This window comes from Plectrocnemia conspersa, unplaced genomic scaffold (assembly GCF_051122295.1).
Source record: "Plectrocnemia conspersa isolate PC_06_02 unplaced genomic scaffold, ASM5112229v1 ptg000004l, whole genome shotgun sequence".
NCBI lineage: Eukaryota > Metazoa > Arthropoda > Insecta > Trichoptera > Polycentropodidae > Plectrocnemia > Plectrocnemia conspersa.
In genome coordinates, this window is record NW_028277168.1 from 11,795,450 (window position 1) to 11,814,130 (window position 18,681).

General features: G+C 31.0%; 2 protein-coding genes across 2 annotated transcripts in view; one reads left to right on the plus strand and one right to left on the minus strand.

Moving 5' to 3' along the window:
• Positions 1–3,471, plus strand: part of LOC148235915 (O-acyltransferase like protein-like) — a 57,441-nt gene extending 53,970 nt beyond the window's left edge. Inside the window, exons 8-15 of the mRNA XM_088184050.1 lie at positions 52–313; positions 382–513; positions 572–737; positions 805–884; positions 1,647–1,872; positions 1,941–2,115; positions 2,177–2,319; positions 2,858–3,471. Coding sequence (XP_088040176.1) covers positions 52–313; positions 382–513; positions 572–737; positions 805–884; positions 1,647–1,872; positions 1,941–2,115; positions 2,177–2,319; positions 2,858–2,989 — 1,316 coding nt within the window. The 3' untranslated portion in view covers positions 2,990–3,471. The remainder of the gene's footprint in view (positions 1–51; positions 314–381; positions 514–571; positions 738–804; positions 885–1,646; positions 1,873–1,940; positions 2,116–2,176; positions 2,320–2,857) is intronic.
• Positions 3,472–3,616: 145 nt separating this feature from the next.
• LOC148235916 (uncharacterized) lies at positions 3,617–13,818 on the minus strand. Its single transcript, XM_088184379.1, has 14 exons — positions 13,449–13,818; positions 9,474–9,559; positions 8,639–8,735; positions 8,434–8,573; positions 8,166–8,365; positions 7,002–7,714; positions 6,849–6,942; positions 5,277–5,405; positions 5,027–5,192; positions 4,791–4,966; positions 4,594–4,723; positions 4,122–4,296; positions 3,909–4,051; positions 3,617–3,836 (listed from the first exon to the last, which is right to left on the minus strand). Exons 1-14 carry the CDS (start codon positions 13,741–13,743, stop codon positions 3,693–3,695), a joined length of 2,688 nt encoding a protein of 895 aa, XP_088040505.1. The 5' UTR covers positions 13,744–13,818; the 3' UTR covers positions 3,617–3,692.
• Positions 13,819–18,681: the final 4,863 nt, after the last annotated feature.

Consider the following 18,681-nt stretch of genomic DNA (forward strand, 5'->3'; position numbering starts at 1 on the left):
ATTGTTGTATTTATTTTCATAATGCCAGTATTGACGATTGATTATTTTTAGGCGTTTTTTCTGAATTGATTCTATCGTTCTCGGTCATATCAAACATGAAAACAATCTGTGATCAATCTGTCGGAAGCGACACTATACCAACAATCCATGGGTTGAGGAGCATTTCGATGGTTTGGGTCATACTGGGTCATTCCTGTATCGTTGCTTTTAAATATTCAGATAATACAGAGCTGAGGAAAGTTGTTGAAAAAGAGTTTTTGTTCCAAACTGTTACTAATGCCACGTTCAGCGTCGATACGTTCTTCTGTATTAGGTACTTTGATTTGCTATTATTTATATTATAAAACAATTATTGTTTATTAATATTTTGTATAATTACAGTGGAATACTTGTATCTTATATTTACTTCCGAACTAACGCTAAAGGCAGTCTTGATAGACTCACAAAAGGAACTAGAGGATTCACTTCCGGACTGTTGCAATTCATCGGCTTATTAGCATATAGATTTGCAAGGTATACTATAATACTTTATAAATTAAAGAATGTTTGTTAATATTTTAATGCAATATAGATTAACAGCTCCATACTTATTCATGCTGGGAGTCGTAGAAGTCTCCATGAAATGGTTCTACTATAATTCAGTGTTCGATCCTCCTACCGAAGATCACGTCAATTGCCCCAATTATTGGTGGAGGAACGTTTTGTATATAAACACATTGTTTCCCGTTGAACAGATGGTATGTTTGTTTAAATTATTAATTGCTTATTCAGCATGATACAATACTAATATTTTAATATTTTCAGTGTATGTTATGGAGTTGGTATTTAGCTGATGATTCACAGTTTTATGTTTTGGGAGCCGTTATATTAATCTTGGCGGCCAGGTAAATTATTTTTCTTAATATAATGTAATACTCTGTAAAGTCATTCACAGCATTAACAAAAAATAAACTCAATATCCTTTTATAAATATAAAAGCTTTCATAGTTTTAACCAGATATGTGTAGTCTAAAATTGTGCGCAAATCTTTAAATAATGTAGCTCTTATAAAAGTTTTTTGATTTAATTGCTACAAATCTATAATTATTTTCTAATGACATAGCATCATTATTTATCTAGTTCCTTCTACATATTATATTGTGTCCTTCAATTCTTCATCTGTCAGCATATATAGATATTTTGGACGCTTTTTATTGTGACATTTAATTGATAATGAAAGAAACATTCATCTCTCAAGAAAATTTGAAGGCAATACAAATTGTGAATTGAAGCTGCAAATGCCCCTACCTGCCTCCCCCCCCCCTTTCCCAAACAACATCCGTGCATAATAGGGCTACCAATATACGGGATTAGTTTATTGTAGTATTGCCCTTACATTTAAAAAATACGTAATTAATTAATCAATCAGTAGCTTATTATTTGTCCATTATAACAACCTTAATAAAAAAAATCATTGACTTTTACTTGGATTAGTTTTTTTATGCCATTTGTACTTCAATAGTTACATAAATAATATTTTAAATAATTTTATAAAATATGATACAAAAACAAAAAAAATGTTTTAACTTACAAATTCTGTAAAAAAATCATATTTAGAGATGAGAATGTATGTAATATAATATTAAATGTATATTTTACGCTCTCAGTCACTTCAAAGTAGCCGCCGGAGCTTTAGCTGTATTCCTCGTATCGTCGTGGGCCACGACAGGATACATAGCATGGTCAAACGATCACATGCCTTCTACAGACGATCCGTTAGCATTATTTGACAAAATATATGACAAACCATGGACTAGATTAGGTCCGTATTTGATTGGAATGGCAGCTGGGTGGTTGTTGTTCAAGACTGATTGTAAAATTAGAATGTCTAAGGTATTTCCTCAATCTAATAAATGCGTTATTATCACTGTAATGTTTAATCATTATTACATAATACATAGGCCGTAGTCTTCATTGGATGGATTCTATCGATCTCTGTTCTATTGTGCCTCATCTACGGATTATATAACACTGAATTACATCCGATCACTGCTGCTGCTTATACGTCACTATCTCACACGGCTTGGGCTTTGTCCATTGCGTGGATTGTCGTCGCTTGCTCCACAGGATACGGAGGTATGATCCAATATAAATTTGCAATATATGAGTTATTATTAATAATTATGTATTTTTTTAGGATATATAAACTCTTTACTATCAGCCACTATCTTGTATCCATTCTCTCGTGTTACGTATTGTGCTTATTTAGTACATCCTATAGTCATACGTTTACTTCCGATGTACATGGATCATCCGATTCATTTAGGAAAACATATGATGGTATGTATTCAATAGTTTTTTTAATTCTTACTAATACTTCATACTTCAGAACATAATATTATTAAAAGTAAAAAATCCCATATTATTATGATTAGTTTATATGTAAATTTCCAAATTGTTTATGATTAATGTTAATTATAAAGATATGTTAAATAACATAAAAATAGTTATAAATAACTATATTATAGTTGAAAAGTCAAGAAGAGTTCTACAGAACACCCAGTCCTTAAGTACACTTGCTGGTGTAGCACACATGCATCACCATTCTGACATTAACAATTCTTCGAATTATTTTTAAGTCTTATAACCGTTTTAAGCTATTGCTTTGTGACATGCCTGATTTGTACTGCCTTTTTTCTAACTAGATGTAATAATGCTGCCAATTTACAGGACGATAGAGTGTTATTTTGAATTTTTACAGCAATCCTTATAAAGTTTTCATTTGACTCATTCTTGTATATATGTATAATATTGATTTTTTTATGTTATATTAATATTTTATTTGTTATGTGTATATTAATTAAATTGTACTTTTCAGGCTATCATATTCCTTGGACAGATGGTGTCTTCCTATTTAATATCGTTCATCATATCGTTAACGTTTGAAGCTCCCGTCGTTACCATGCTCAAAATCTTAGCCCCGAATAAAAGAAAGAAGATACAAATGTAGTTAGGATATTTAATGAATTTATAATAGCTTTATGTAATTATTTAAGTTGTTTTAACCAATTTTTAGATTAAGTCTATATTGTACTGATATTTTTACTCGATAGTTAGACGATGTCATTTTTTACACTCAATATGATGATATGTTGAATTTTGTGATTTTTATACGATAATTTAAGTTAATTTTGTATATAACTCGTTAACTATGACATTTTTTACAGTAAATATGAAATCAGCTTATTTTACAAACACTTTTGATTTTAAAAAATTGCATTTAAAGAATTCAATACTTTAATTGATAGCTTTCTAAATAAATCAATATACTTTTGTGATGAATTTGCCTGAAAAAACTGTTGTACACTTAACACAAGAAACGTGCTTAGTCACTTTAATTACATACTGTAACTATTTAGCGTAACGTTTGTGTATTATTTTCCTAAAACTAATGTAGGTGTATTATTTAAAATAAAAAATTGTACATACATATATTTTAAGTTGTTTATTTTTAGTCATATATATATAATAAATTATTAAAAGTAAATATTAATGACTAATACCTAATTATGCAGGTAACAAAAATGCATTTCTTATTCAATATGTATTGCACAATAAAACTAAAAATAAATAATACTTTTTGTTTGGGTCAAAATTATTTAACATAAAATTAGTTATAATAAGTGTTTGATTGTCAATATAGATAATATAAATCAATAACTTTCAGTCTTAGCTACAAAGCTAGCTTTTAAAGGATGAAGTATCTTGAGTAAAGAAGTAGATGGTGACTCAAAGAATAATGACAATACCAACGATGATAAAAAAGTTGTTAAAATAAATCCCAAGTAGAATATCACCTAAAATACAATTGTATATATATATAAATATAATGTGAGACAAATATATAAAATTATAATTAAATATATTACCGTTGTTCCTGTTGATATGTGTTGAACGTCTCCTGAAGATATGAATATTACTTTCAACAGAACTGGATGAATCAGGAAAGCACTGTAACTCAATCTACTAAACGGATAGAAATGACGGTAAGATAATATACTGTTGACGACACCTAAAAAAGTTATTGTTATTATGATATTAAACTTTCTTGAAGTTCTTTCTTCAACGTATAGAAATAGTACCTCCATATCCAGTCGTGGAAGCTATCAATATCCAAGATATCGATATCGCCCATGCCGTATGAGAAAACACATGATATATTATGGAGGCATACAATCCAAATTGGTTTTCAAATAGTCCATATATTATACTTGATAATATAGCAATTGAAAACAACCATAAAGTAAAAGATACACTCTAAAACAAATAAATTATATTATATATGAATAATCACTAAAAGAAAAGGTCCACAGCGTACGAACCCAATTGGAAATAAAACTCAATGTTCAATTGGAACTATTGCAGTAAAAATATATTAAAGACAGCTAAAAATTCAAACATCGTATTAAACTAAATATCTATTCCAATCAAAAATATTGAGATTCATCACAGTTGTCCCGTGGTGTGCATGGTGATTGTGAAAAACGAGACACTTATCAATAATATCATAAGCTGTGCTTATTTTAGTTTATTTTTAATGTATATCAAACAAACCTTTGGTATTAGCAAACAACAGTTGGTTTTGCTCAGGATCCACCCGGAACACATTCCGACTAAATAAGGTCCTATGTGTGTCCAAGACTTGTTATAAAGCTCATTATAAAAAGAGAATGTATCTTCAAAACTATGAATAAAAATATATATTATCAATACAACTGCAACAAATAAATATATCATATTATAATCTATACCTGGATAAATCGGTTATTCTGATTATCATGATAGCGGTGGCCGCCCAAGTCGTTAAAAAGAGCATTGAGAAGAACACTACAGCCGTTTTAAAGTGTTTTATTGTAATTGTTAATAAAAATAGACCAATAATGTAAAGCTGCATATCATCAGCTAAATACCATGACCAAGGAGCACACTGAAATAATTAAATGTTTTATAATTGGACTATAAATTAGATATATAAAATCATATTTACCGATTCTTCCAAAGGATAAAATGTGTTTATATAAAGAATGTTTCTCCACCAGAACTTTTCACAGTTGAAATTATCTCTTTCAGGTAAATTGAGTATATAGTTGGCATAAAAGTATTTTGAAATAATCTCCGATATAAAAACCACGATGATGTATGGTAGTATAAATCTATTTATTATACATAGAAAATTAAAAATATAGAATATTCATTAAAATAAAGTAATACTACTCTATTCTGGTGTAGTTATTTACCTGCCATATTTATAAGTTATTATGGAAATCAATTGTGATAGTTTTCCAAACACACCGTTGTGATTCTCCGAATAGCTCGTCAAATTCTTCTTTAATGTTTGACAGTAGAAATAAGATAGAAGTAGCCCACTACATAATCAAGAGATATAAAACAAATATTATAATGCTTGATTTTTGAAAGATTGATGACAAATGTGAAATGTTTATCTGAGCTTAAAAACAGAACGTTGACCGTCAAACTTCTAAAGTAAGACGTAATAGATATAATATGTTTTTAATATCCATCTTCTATAGATTCATTAATATGTTTATAGTTTTCTTGTGTTGATTGATTTAATTTAATCCTGAATTTTTTTACAAATTTACTTTTGAAAGCCATCAATTAACACAAATATTCTTTAATCTACATAAGCTTCGAAACCCATCTAGAAAAAAAAACACTTATAACCTCGCATCAAATAAGTATTGTTTGAAAAACCCTTTGTAAATATCGAACAATCGCCTAACGTATGGCCTCCAAAACAACTTTCACAAAAGGGATGATTTGAAGATCGAACGATTATGTGAGTGGATGGAATGATGATGATGAATGACTCAATCTAGCACAAATCACTACCGAAGATCAACAATCACTCGACGAACGGTCACACCACTGGACTACCGATCCCAAAAGCTTTAAATTCTTGTCCAAATGTTAAAATCTAGGCACTAGTGAAATAATATGCTGTTTTAAAATTTCTATGAAGCTCAATTTGACAGTTGTGAAACTCACATTTGCTATTCAAACCCAAACCTAACATACATGAATTAACCAAACCCAAAAGTTCTAAAACAAATTACAGTTTTAGAACTTTCATTAGGTCAAGTCCACTGTTTTAAAAATATGATAGCTATCCTTACCAATATTACTATGAACTATGGAGAGTATTGGTCAAATTGTATTCAAACCGAATTTTGGTCAATAGGAGAGCGCAAAAAACAATTATCACTTCTCAGAAGGCAAAAATTCACGGCGACAGCAATAAAATCGTGTCGGCGCCATCGCAAGGCTCGGTAACGAGCATTCCCACTTGCTTTTGGCGTGGATTTTGACTTCTGAGAAGGGATAATTATTTTTTGTGCTCTTTTATTGATCAAAATTCGGTTTATATGCACTTCGTTCGATTTTAAATGAAAGTCCTAATATTATTATAAAAGTTTAATATGAACGCTAGATAACAGAGCGTTTCCACTGTGACGACGACGGCATGATTTTATTGCTTTTAACGTGGATTCTAAACAGGTACGTCATTTAGAAAGGGGAGTAGGTGGTGAAATTGCCCCCCCCCCCTATAAAAAGCCTAAATTATGCCCCTGAAGATACCAGTTGCAAGATGTTTATTTTTCTAAATTTATTATTTAACGTGCAAAAAAGAAGTTAGAAGCTATCGATTAAGTTTTTAAATTCTCTGAATCCAAATAGATTATCACAAAACTTCAAGGTTGGTAGATCTATTATGCTGCTGTGGAATGTAAATCAACCAAAACTATAAGAACACTAATTATAAATATATACATAAAAAAACTGATTACCTCAAAACAAAAAACGTGTCTACTAGATAAGTTAAATTTTTAACTAGAAGATAAAAATTATTATTCTCTTTTCTTGCGCCATACACTTTATTATCTGCAAATAAAAATATAAATAAATACTGTATGTTTGAATTAAACATTTTATTTATTTACCTGACAGCTGGAAAGACACCAAGCACGTCTGAATCAATATGGTCCATAATATGATTATCACCTTTAAACCGTGAATGGGTGCCAATGTATCTTCACCGATATCCATGCTAAATATTTTTAAGATATTAAATTTCATAGAGAAGGCAATTAGCATCTTTGATGTATACGAATGCCTATCTATGCGTGGTAATACATCTAAAAATCTATAGCAGAGCAACTTTCCAGCAACATCGGACATCATCGACGATTCATTAGAAGAAATGACATATTTTTGTTTATTAGACTTGTATTCAGTGCTAACGCTTCCGTTGCTTGATTTCGGTCTATTCATCATATCTAATGTTATCTTTGACGGATCGTTCACTTTTTTCACAGTGACTAAATTGATATGATCGTTGACTAATCTCTTAGATCCGTTTTGGATAAAATTCACTCCGGACACTAATTCTGTGTACCGATTTGGAATAAGCTCATCGAATGTATGGAAAGACTCTAGGGTTTTCTCTTCTGATAGATGTTTATTATGAATTACTTCTTGACTTTCAAATTTATCTGATTCCTTCAAATCTTTAGTGTCGTCTATTTTGATAAACGACCTAAAAGTCGGCGGAGTCGTTTGAACGATTGATTCGGAAACATTTTCATCATCATCCATTGTAATGTCGTGAATTGTGCCAATTGTCATTAATATAATTATAATCAATATAATTGAGCTGAAAATAATAAACATTTTGATTAATTTATATAAATTTTGATGAAGTAATTTTACCATTTTAAAATTATAAGAAAAATTAAGATGCTAGGATTTTTTTCTCGATATTACCATTTATGACAATGTGCTACTAATAACTAGTATAATCAATGCTGACTAGTGAATATTGAAGACTCTCTTATGATTGAATAAGTTAGTTTTAAATGAAGGACTTTATACAACCCTTAGAATCAATATTTGAGTGCCACCATTATATTAAATTACATTTTATTCTATCTTTGTTTTCTCTGTTAGTTTTGAATTAAAATTGTTACTTTTAGTTGTGAATATGTCTACAAAATAAATAAAACTACAAGACACTGTTCTTAAAAACTAAATTCAATGAATTGAAAATTGACAAAATTGGCAAAATTAAATGGTAAAGTGTTCTATTAAAAAATAAAAATACTAACCATAGCAAATATAACTTTGAATCTTCATAAACATTATATCCACCATCTAGAAGACGGACAACTTTTACCTTTGCAGATCTAGGCAAAGTGCCTGAAACTCTCAAATTCTGATAAGTCTTAATCGAAAAGTCTATTATCTCATGCACATCTCTTGATTTACATACTCTTGGTAAGCAAACGCCCATCAATATGGAATGGCTCTGAAATTATTCCAAATCATTATTTATCTTATTGCAATGCAAATATTTCAACAATTTTATAAGCATACACTGTATAAAGTAGTCTTTGTGACGTTCAAGTATAAAGTCACAGCTGAAAACGACATTTGAAACGGAGGCGTGTTATCCAACAATATCATTTTAGACAAGATTTCAGGATTGATGAAATACCGTTTTGACTGTGGTGAATCTGTAAATGAGTCTTATATAAAAATAATTATATATAACTTAATTACATAAATGTTTTTGTTATACCTGATTTTTCATCGTCTCTATTTAAAGAAGATACGTATTTAACGTGACTATTAGCATTAGAAGATCCATTCGAGATCTTATCAATGTATCTTTTATTCTATAAAATATAAGAAATAATTGTTTATTTAAATATGTTTAGAGAAATATTTATGAATATACGAGGGTGTGTCATATGAAAACCTTAGTAATGTGATCAAAATTCGAGTCACTGTTCTTGCTAATTTAGCACTCTGCGCTGACTGAGGACGGGCTCAACCTCCTAACTGGGCTGATTCGAGCTATAGATGTAATCGGATATACCGGTGCGACAACAGTGTTCCATCATTTAATTTACGAGTAGTAAAAAGTAGTTCTATCAGAACAGATTTATGATCTACTAGATAGGCACAACACAAGCTGACTTTAGAATTGCAAAAACAACATATTGTTGCCTGCCAAAAACTTATTCAGTACTTTCAGAAATATTATGCTGACTCTTATGGGAACTATATTATATACCCAGATCTTATCAAGAATCATCTTAAGCTTCTGAGCATAAATGTTATATTGTAAAGATGTGCACTTTGAGTGTCTTGGATGCACTAGATCTTTGGACTGCTCAATAAATCAATGGGAGAAAAGAGGTACAGGTCCGACGAAGAGATGCAACAAGTGGAACAAAAATAGCTGCGCAATTAAGCAGAAAAAAATCTAAAGGTATGCATGCATTATATATATATAAACGTTGGAAATTTTATATGGAACGCCATGGACAATAATTTTGTAATATATTATTTTAATAAATTATTATATAACTAAGGGTTTCAATAGACTCACACTCACCTACTATACTCACCAAATCGTTACATTCACTCTGTGATCCAATCCAATAATTATTTCCCCATAGTAAACCAGATGAGAAACTTCCTGTGGCATCGATAGCTGAAATGTTTAATAGGCACAAAAATAGTAACAGGAATAACATACAATTATCATAGCTAGCAGTTTTCAAAGTAAAATCATACATTTTACATGACGGGGAGTATGTGCTGATACAGATAACAAATTGATAAATAAGAGTTATGTTGCAAAGATAAGAAAACTTGTTTTTATGTAAAATTACATGATAAACTACGCTACATCATTTTTTTCCTTTAAAATGTTTTAATTCTTTAGTTACAGTCCATTTTGTATTTGAAAATTATTTACAAGTCTTTATTTTTTAACATAATTTCTTTTGAAAAATATATATATTTCCCTGCAGTTATTTATTTACGAAATTTGTACATTTAGAACTATAGCATATGTTTTTATTTAATAGCTTCGAAAATTATTAGGGTAGAATAAGCATTGTTTGAATTATATTTTGTAATTATCGGACGGCCACCTTTGACCTGCTTTGCTAAAAAGGGTGATTTTGGAGGTGAAGTTAGTCCATAATATGATTGGCTTTCAATTGACATCGCTTCCTATTCGTCCAAGCTTCCTCGTAGGACCATTGGTGATGTGACACTCGGTCACGTCACCATATATTAATCTCTATAAATGCTGATTTATTTGATTTATTGCTATTGATTTTACTCTGTGAAGGAAAACTCTGTGAAGGAAATTTCTTCATCTGCCTCATGTCCGCGTGATTCGTCGTTTTCCTTTCTTCAGCTGTTAATTGCAAGTTTTCATCGATTTTGTGAACTCATACGCATCGAAGTTGGGCGTGTTGAGTTGATCAGCATATCTGTGAAAAATTCCATCGGCGCTTAACGCTCAATTACACCTTTTTAGAAATTAGAAGGCGAGACGATTAATAGGCCGTAATGCCGAGAACTTTTCTTTTCGTGCAGCTTTGATCGACGTCGTTTCGACACGCCTATGGCTTGCGAGTGAAAATAAGAAGAAAAAATCAACACACAACAATCGTTAGATCATCAAATAAACAAGCCGCAAGAGAAGAACGCATCTTTGGTATGTGATGTAATTTCATTATTAATCTTGGCCGTCTGTTGGCGGCGACCGGTTTATCTTTGAACCTCCTAGTTCCTGTATCATAGTGGAATGCAGTTATTTTGGTTAGTTGCAGTTTCAGTTTCGCATCGCAACTTGACTCATGAAGTTCAAATCCTGTTCATTTACACAAATGCCATTTCGCATAGTCGCCAATCCAACGCGACTAGTTTATATAACGCTGCTTTAATAAATACTTTATATTATTTAATTTAAAAAATGTAATTGACGGTTTTACATTACTTGAATTGTAAACAAGTGACAAGAAAATTTATATAAAAATAAATTTTGATCAAATTATTTTACCTGCTCCAATGTGTTTAGTTTCATTGGTTAACACAAATTTAGGAGATAACTTAAATTAAAATAAAAATCATTTGAGTAAACTGTATTATGTTTATGATTAATAAATTAAAAACGTGTCGCTTAGCAACTCCAATGGTAAACAAAATACGTTTTTTATTTATATGTGTGATACAAATTTGAATTTGATCTTTTATTCCAGGATTATTATTATTATTACACACTATTATCGTTTTTCAACCTCAGATGTTATTTTTTTTAATAACGCAAAGACGACCTTTTGCTACTTCTTCACTTCGCCATCACAAGCGGGTGCCTGCGCTGGCTGTGCGTTACGCGGAACTGTCGCTCAGTGTGGTAAGAATCATATTATAATTCAGGGGTAGCCAAGCCGCGGCCCGTCTTGAACATTTTTCCGGCCCGCGAGATTCTTTACAACGTATGTTTAGTATCATTATTGTTATATTATCTATGTTTACATGTAAGAATAATTATGTTCATTATGTTTCCATTTTTCACTCCAAAAAAATGTCTTTAGTTTATTTAAATCTAATATGGGGATATATAATTTTATATGTAGCCCGCGGAGTTATGATGCATTTCCAAAATGGCCCCAAAGATCATTTGGGTTGACCGCCTCTGTTACAGTTGATAATACGAGCTCTTCAATAATGTTTTGGAAATATAAAACTAGGTTTTTAAAAATAAACCACCAGTTATTTACTTTTGCATGTTAGTATATTTTGTTTTACTTACACCAATTAATTAAAAAAAAAATAGTTTAAATATAAATACTTCTATGAATAGATATTTTGGATTTTATTTATTTATATATTCGTTTTATATTTATTTTATTTAAAATTAATTTGCTTATAATTATTATTATATTTACATACAGTAGACCCCCTAATAACACGGTAATTTGAGGACGTGGTATTTGGGTGCGTGTTGTTGGGGGCCTAGAAAATACTATTTTTTGCTATACGTTCGTACGAATTAAACGCGTGTGATGAGATCTCCTCCCTTTGGCTTGCTCACACATAAAGTAACAGGCACCAAAATGGCACGTCCCCAAATTATCGTGTTATTGGGGGGGCCTAGTGTATATATTTAGTTGTTTATTAAATTGTACTTTGATTTAATTTAATTTTCATTTATTGTAATATATCTTTACAATTTTTTTCTTTACGATATCTTGAAACGTTTACTCTGTTGTTTAGTTATTCATAAATTTAGGAAAATTATTTTTCTACTTACGTATAGATACAAATTATTTATTTATACATGTAGTTTTTAAATGAAAATATGTGTAATTAATTTCTAATTTTATATTTTCTTTGGCGGTTTGCAAATAATAAAAAATTCCTAATTATCTGGAATTATATGATAATTCGTGCGAGAGTAATCCATTACAATTATGTTAACACACATTATTAACTTCACTATTGTACATTGTGTGGCACATTAGCTGGCGATTATATAAAAAAAATGCAGAAAAGTAATTATATTTTAAGACATAGAAACAGGATAGAATAGTCCATGCTAGAAGGCTAAAAATAAATATGCTTAAGTAAAAGAACGCTATAAATTTATTCAGCGTCGAAAGTAGTGAAACCACTTAATTAACTAGAGTGCGGTATATTATTAATGAAATACTTAGTAAAAATCTGAAATTGCTTTCATGAAGCAATGTTAAATATATCTGCTGAAGTTAAAAATAAAACCGAACAAAACAACAAACAATGACGCAAAAGACGCTTAGTGAAAATGAAAGAAAATCTAGATAGATTTCTGTCCAGAGAGTTCTGTTTTTTTTTAATTTTAATTTGAGAACATAAACTTTCAATTATTGACCATTATTGAACTGTTTACATTTTTCTTTTAGAACCTAAAATTTTATTATATCTCACATAAATGGCAAAAAATATAAAAAAAAATTTTTTTACTTTTTATTTTAATTTAATTTATATAATGGAACGTTATTAACCCTAGAGTTACGAATTTTTTTTAAGCCGCCGTTTTTAATCAAGATGTTGGCTAACGAACTTAGCTGAGATATTTACAATATCTTTAAAAATAAATGTAAAAAATATTATTTTTATTTTAGTTTATTTTGTATCAATTTTTGGCTACGTTCCATTTTTGTTTATGCTTTATAAACAAGATTGTAGATTAGGCTGGCTATTGAACTCGTAAAAAATCCAACTAGAGATTCTTGACTGTTTTAATAAATAAAATTAAAATTCAATCAGTACTAAAAAAAATATAGAAAATGCTCAATTTTTTTTCAGATTATTTTTTTTCAGATATTTGTTAGATTCTTAAAGTTGAGTGTTTTTGTGCCACCTTCAATATACTGAAACTTATGAGAAGAAAATCAAAACTTTTCTTACTATGTATCTATATATATATATATTGTCTAATTTGTATATATTTAGACATTCCACAGAATCCATATTTACGCAACTTTTTTTGAACGAAATTCTATTATATATGCTAAATATATTTATCATTTATTTTTACTCACTGTTTAATGCCCAAGCTCTTCCATCTAGCATGTCCTGAAAGAACACAGTCATATTTTTCCAGCATTCGTCTTCAACGTGAAGATGCACTCCATTTCTCAATTTCGGCCACAAATTCGCCAACCAAACCGGATCATAAATAGTCATAAGTTCATAATAATTGTTAGATATTAACAGCTTTGTCTGTTTCGCATAAGGATCTTCTCTCTCTGAGCCTGTCATAAAATCCCCAAAACACTCCACTCCCAAGTACGAAAACAAACACAAAAACAACACTAACAAATTTCTCGAACCCATAGCGATGCTATACTTTCATTTTACGTTAATTTAATAATTATTTTATTGAATAAACTAGTCTAACCGGCGGTCGTCTTACAGTAACGGTTTAAAGGTAACTAAGAAGAAAGCGATACTTGCACCTCAATATATCGAATATACGCACGAGATGCAAATGCACTATCCATGAACACGCACAGTTTCCATACTTGGATCTAGTATTATAATTATATTTTTTCTAAAACATTAAAATCGAAAGTGATTGAGGTTTTCCATATTTGCATGATTAAAATATAAATCACTACTTAATTTATCTTTAGCCATTTCTATGTTACGATTAAAATTCACAAAACGTCTCATTTACATCATTAGAAAATAATGTTATTTTCCGCCAATAGAAATAGCTTAGCGTGCTAAAAGAACTTCAGAATTATTCAAAAACTGGTATAATATATTATGACTATTATACTAAAAATCGACTTTCACTAAAATAGGTCGGCTAAGCATTAAATAGTAAAAACATTTAAAAGTGAGAGTAGTGGAATGACTATGATACGATTCATTTATTCTTATAATCAATGATTTAATCTTTCTATTGGATTTATATGGATTTTATGTCATATGGGACGCTTAAATTATCTGTACTTCGTATAGAAAACTCTATCTTTATGTGGGTTGAATTTATTGTTATTTATTTCTCAAACTTTTTCCCCTTAAAGAAGTTCTATCCAACAAAAACATTTATAATCTATAAATGAAACATTGTACGGATATTATTGTCTTATAATACTGCAAATATTAAATTAAATATTGTCTAAAACATTTTTCTTAAGTATTCTAGACATATTTTTGATAAAAGAGTATATTTAGTCAAAAAATATAATCGTTCTGCTCTGTCCCATGATTCGTCGCCTATTATGACGCGTTAGAACAAGTCTGAATAGTCAGTAATTTCATTCAACTATTGTTTTATAACAGTTTTGTTGCAAATTTAGCTGTTACTCGTTATGCTTAAAGTCAGTCAAAGTTGCTTTGTATGTACCACACGAGATACACGAGATACCGTATTGTATATACATCCCTAGTTATTATCTCTCTTGATTTTACACAACTTATCAGAATACAATGAATCTTAAATAATAAGACGATCTTCATATATCAAATGAATTGTCAACTTATCTTCTATGGCTTCAACTTAGTCTTGAAAATAAAAAATAGCAATAATATTTAACAAAATATTCATTTTCGCTTTTGGCAGCCAGCTGCTATTCCTAAAATATCCCACATAAGTTTTTTGAACCACCTTATCTACACAAATAGCTCATGAACTTGATCTTGACAATACGCAATTATGTAATTGTACAATTGGCCAGTCTAATTGACGATTTCAGATAAGAAAAGTCAACTGCTCGATGTCTGACCCTCGTTAACACTTAACAACAAATCTGACCTTCGATAACCACGCCAATGAATCATTCGTCAAATTGAATCGACAGGTGAAAACAAGATAGGGATCGTAAACAGTTCTAAACCGAAAATACTTACAACTTCTTGACCTTGTGAATGTAAATAAAGTAAAAAAATGTCATTGCATCGACTCGGTCGAATGACGCGAAAGTATCGACACAGCCAACCGAATTGCGTCTAGGTACGTGCGCACGTGCTTCGCGAACGTCTGCATTGCGCATGTGCGAAAACCAACTTTCGATGTGTGCGTGCAGTGTTACGTAAGCAGCCAACGATCTGGCTGAGAATATGAGTGTGTTTGTGATCTCTTTGCATGTATTGTGGAGGGGAAAACAGGGGCTCGAAAGCTAGCGGAAAATCGTAGCGGTCAAATATTGCACAATATCTATAGAAAAGTGGCTAATTATTTTATGCTTTTTCTTTTTCAGATTTCATAAAAATCAAGCAATGTGATAAATTTCACGTATGGTGGAAATAAATCCTTTAAAATGTTATATTGAGCTAAGATCATTCGCTCGTATTTTGCGCAGCAACAAACGCTGCGTAATTATCTTAAGACAAAATGACGTCTCATTGTTTCGACAAATTTTGATTAACATAACGTTATAAATAAAAATCTAAATATCTCTATTTCTGAGAGAATTATGAAAATACCTTTACGGTTTTTTCTTTGTAATCTCATACGGTAAATCACCATAACCACGATAATTACAGGATGAACGTGAAAATAGTATAATATAAACAAAAACTAACTGAACATACCACCACAATAGCCCTCGTTATGTCCAGAGGAAAAAAACGATCATTTGAACATAAAGGACCCAGTAAACAATGCGTAGTAATTAACCTCGAAATGCAGAGAAAACATTTTTTTGATTTCGTGCATGCAAGCGGTACTCGGATTAATTTTTCGATATATTTTTATTAGCATTTAAAATAATAATAATATTGTGGGAGCCTTGATTTGCTATGGCCATAACTGTGTGGCACTTGAGTAGCGGTTATTCTCTACACTGGCAATCTTCCGTGCGTTCGGAAGCGTCGTCTCGCGTCCGCTTTTTAACAATGTAAACAACTCTTAATCATCAATAAAATACTAATGTAGTGGCTCAATCCGTGTATAATTGCCACCCATCGCCGTCGCGTCGCCTAAAATATCAATACCAGTAATACCGGTATTGACTAATTTTCTCTCGGTAATATCTTGGTAATATTTTTCAAGTCCTGGTGTTATTGCAATCCTTAGTTATTATCTCTTTTTACGCACAACTTACTCATGCGCATCTTACTCAATATATGATCGATATACTTATCACTACTTTTGTTTATATCTTAAATAAATTTGTAGAAATTAAAATCATTACTATATTTTTTATATTTATCAATTAATCAGAGTAATGATAAGTATATCGAACGTATATCCGTAGTGACCTAATAATAGGGGCGTAAACCCAAACTTGCCATCTCTTTCTCAATTATGAATAATAAAATGGATAGCTTTCGTACTGACTGTGTTAACGCAAATAGAATATAGAGGTATTTCGTTGGTCGAATAAACAAGCGCAATAATTTGTTGAATAATCTCTTCGAACCTATGATACATAAGGTCGGTCTCCAAGGGACGGTCAGCCAAAGAGGGACAGACACAGAGGCGGACTACGACACATCTACAGAGTGGCCCACGAGAGACCTAGACGATCACATTCGACAATCGATCACGACCACGTTCTGCTACCAGAGACCTCAGAAGACCATTCTGAGGACATGATTTCTCCGCCAGTTTCTCCACCAGCGCTCAAAGAAAAGCAAAACTCTCCACAATAGTTTGTTGCAATATCCATACATTATACTAAATAAATCTTTACGAATTTCCAACGTATATTTCTGTTGTTAAGTCACACTCCCCTCGGGCCTCTAAACCCGAAAGACCTCAAGTCCACTTCGAATTCTGCGATAACCAGGAAACTGAGAAGAGTCACCAAGTGTCATCAAAGATTTCAGATCCTCCTCTAAACCTTCACAGCAACATAATTTATCGACGATACGCAAAGCAGGAACATAATTTAGAAGAAGGGCAGTTGGGAAAAGTGCATGTCATTTAATTAAATATTATGAACCTTAATGAAATACTAAAAAAGCTGAAACGATGTTCCTGATTCTAAACCAGAAATTCTCAGGGTCTAAAAAAAACAGTCGCGAATCTATCCCAATAATATTTTTAAAAATATGTCATTACAGTGAAGTCATATCGGATTACATTTTTACCGGTAGATTATGTTTTTACCAGTAAAAATATAATTTATCTGGAAGATGCTAGTGAAATTCTAAGATTTCAACTTTTCTATAGGTGGTGTATTAACATTTACATACTCATCATTATTTATGTACATGCGGTATATAAATGTTACAGTGGATGTGTATTTTTCAGTGAAGTTATATTTTCACCGGTGAAGTCCAAATATATTTTCATCAGTAGATACATATTTCTACTATCGAAAGTATAATTTAACTAATAGGCGCTAGTAAATTATATGCTGCTCTAAAATGTCTTTGAAACTCAATTTTACAGTTGCGAAACGTACATTTTCTATTCAAACCCTAACCTAACCTACACGAATTAACCAAACCCAACTTGACCTAATGAAAGTTCTCAGACTAATTGCAGTTTTAATTTAGGTCAAGTCCAAAATTTAAGAAATAAGCTAACTCAACCCTCAGGGGAAAATAAGCTGAAATTACACTATGTTTTAAAAATATGATAGCTATCCTTAATGATATTACTATGGACTTTTGATATAAGAGTGTTGGTCAAAGTATATTCAAACCGAATTTTGCTCAATAGGAGGGCGCAAAAACAATTATCACTTCTCATAAGTGAAAAATACACTTCAGAAGCAATAAAATCGTGTCACAGCGGGAACGCTCAGTAACGATAGCTTTTTTGTTAACTGTTTTGATAACAGTTCTGCATATAATCTCGTGATCGTATTTCCCTTTTCAATGTAATCGATGTGGATTATACTGTTCGCATCCCAAACAACTGTGGCCATGATCTTGTTGAACTCCTTCGAAATGGCGAGGCGATCACGTTTTTTGTCGACAGAGATCAAATGCGGCACCCATCTGGCAGAGAGTTTCCGTATTCCCAAATATTTATGCAAAATGTTGAGTACCCGTTCGGTTGAAATACCCACGGTCTCAGCTATCTCGAGCTTAGTCATCGTCGTCGATTATCATTTCATAGATTTTATCGACGAAATGTAACTGTATCGTAGTAATGTAAATTACAAATATTATCTCTTTTTTTTATATATAGGTATTATATTAAATATACATATATTGATCATCTATAATCACCAAACCAAATATTTTAGTTTCCATAATTGTAATGTTATGAAAACAAAGAAAACGGTCAAAATGCATTTGACGTAAATATTGCGCAATATTTGAAGAGAGAGGTGTTTACATAAGAGGTACAGACTGCGCTTGGAA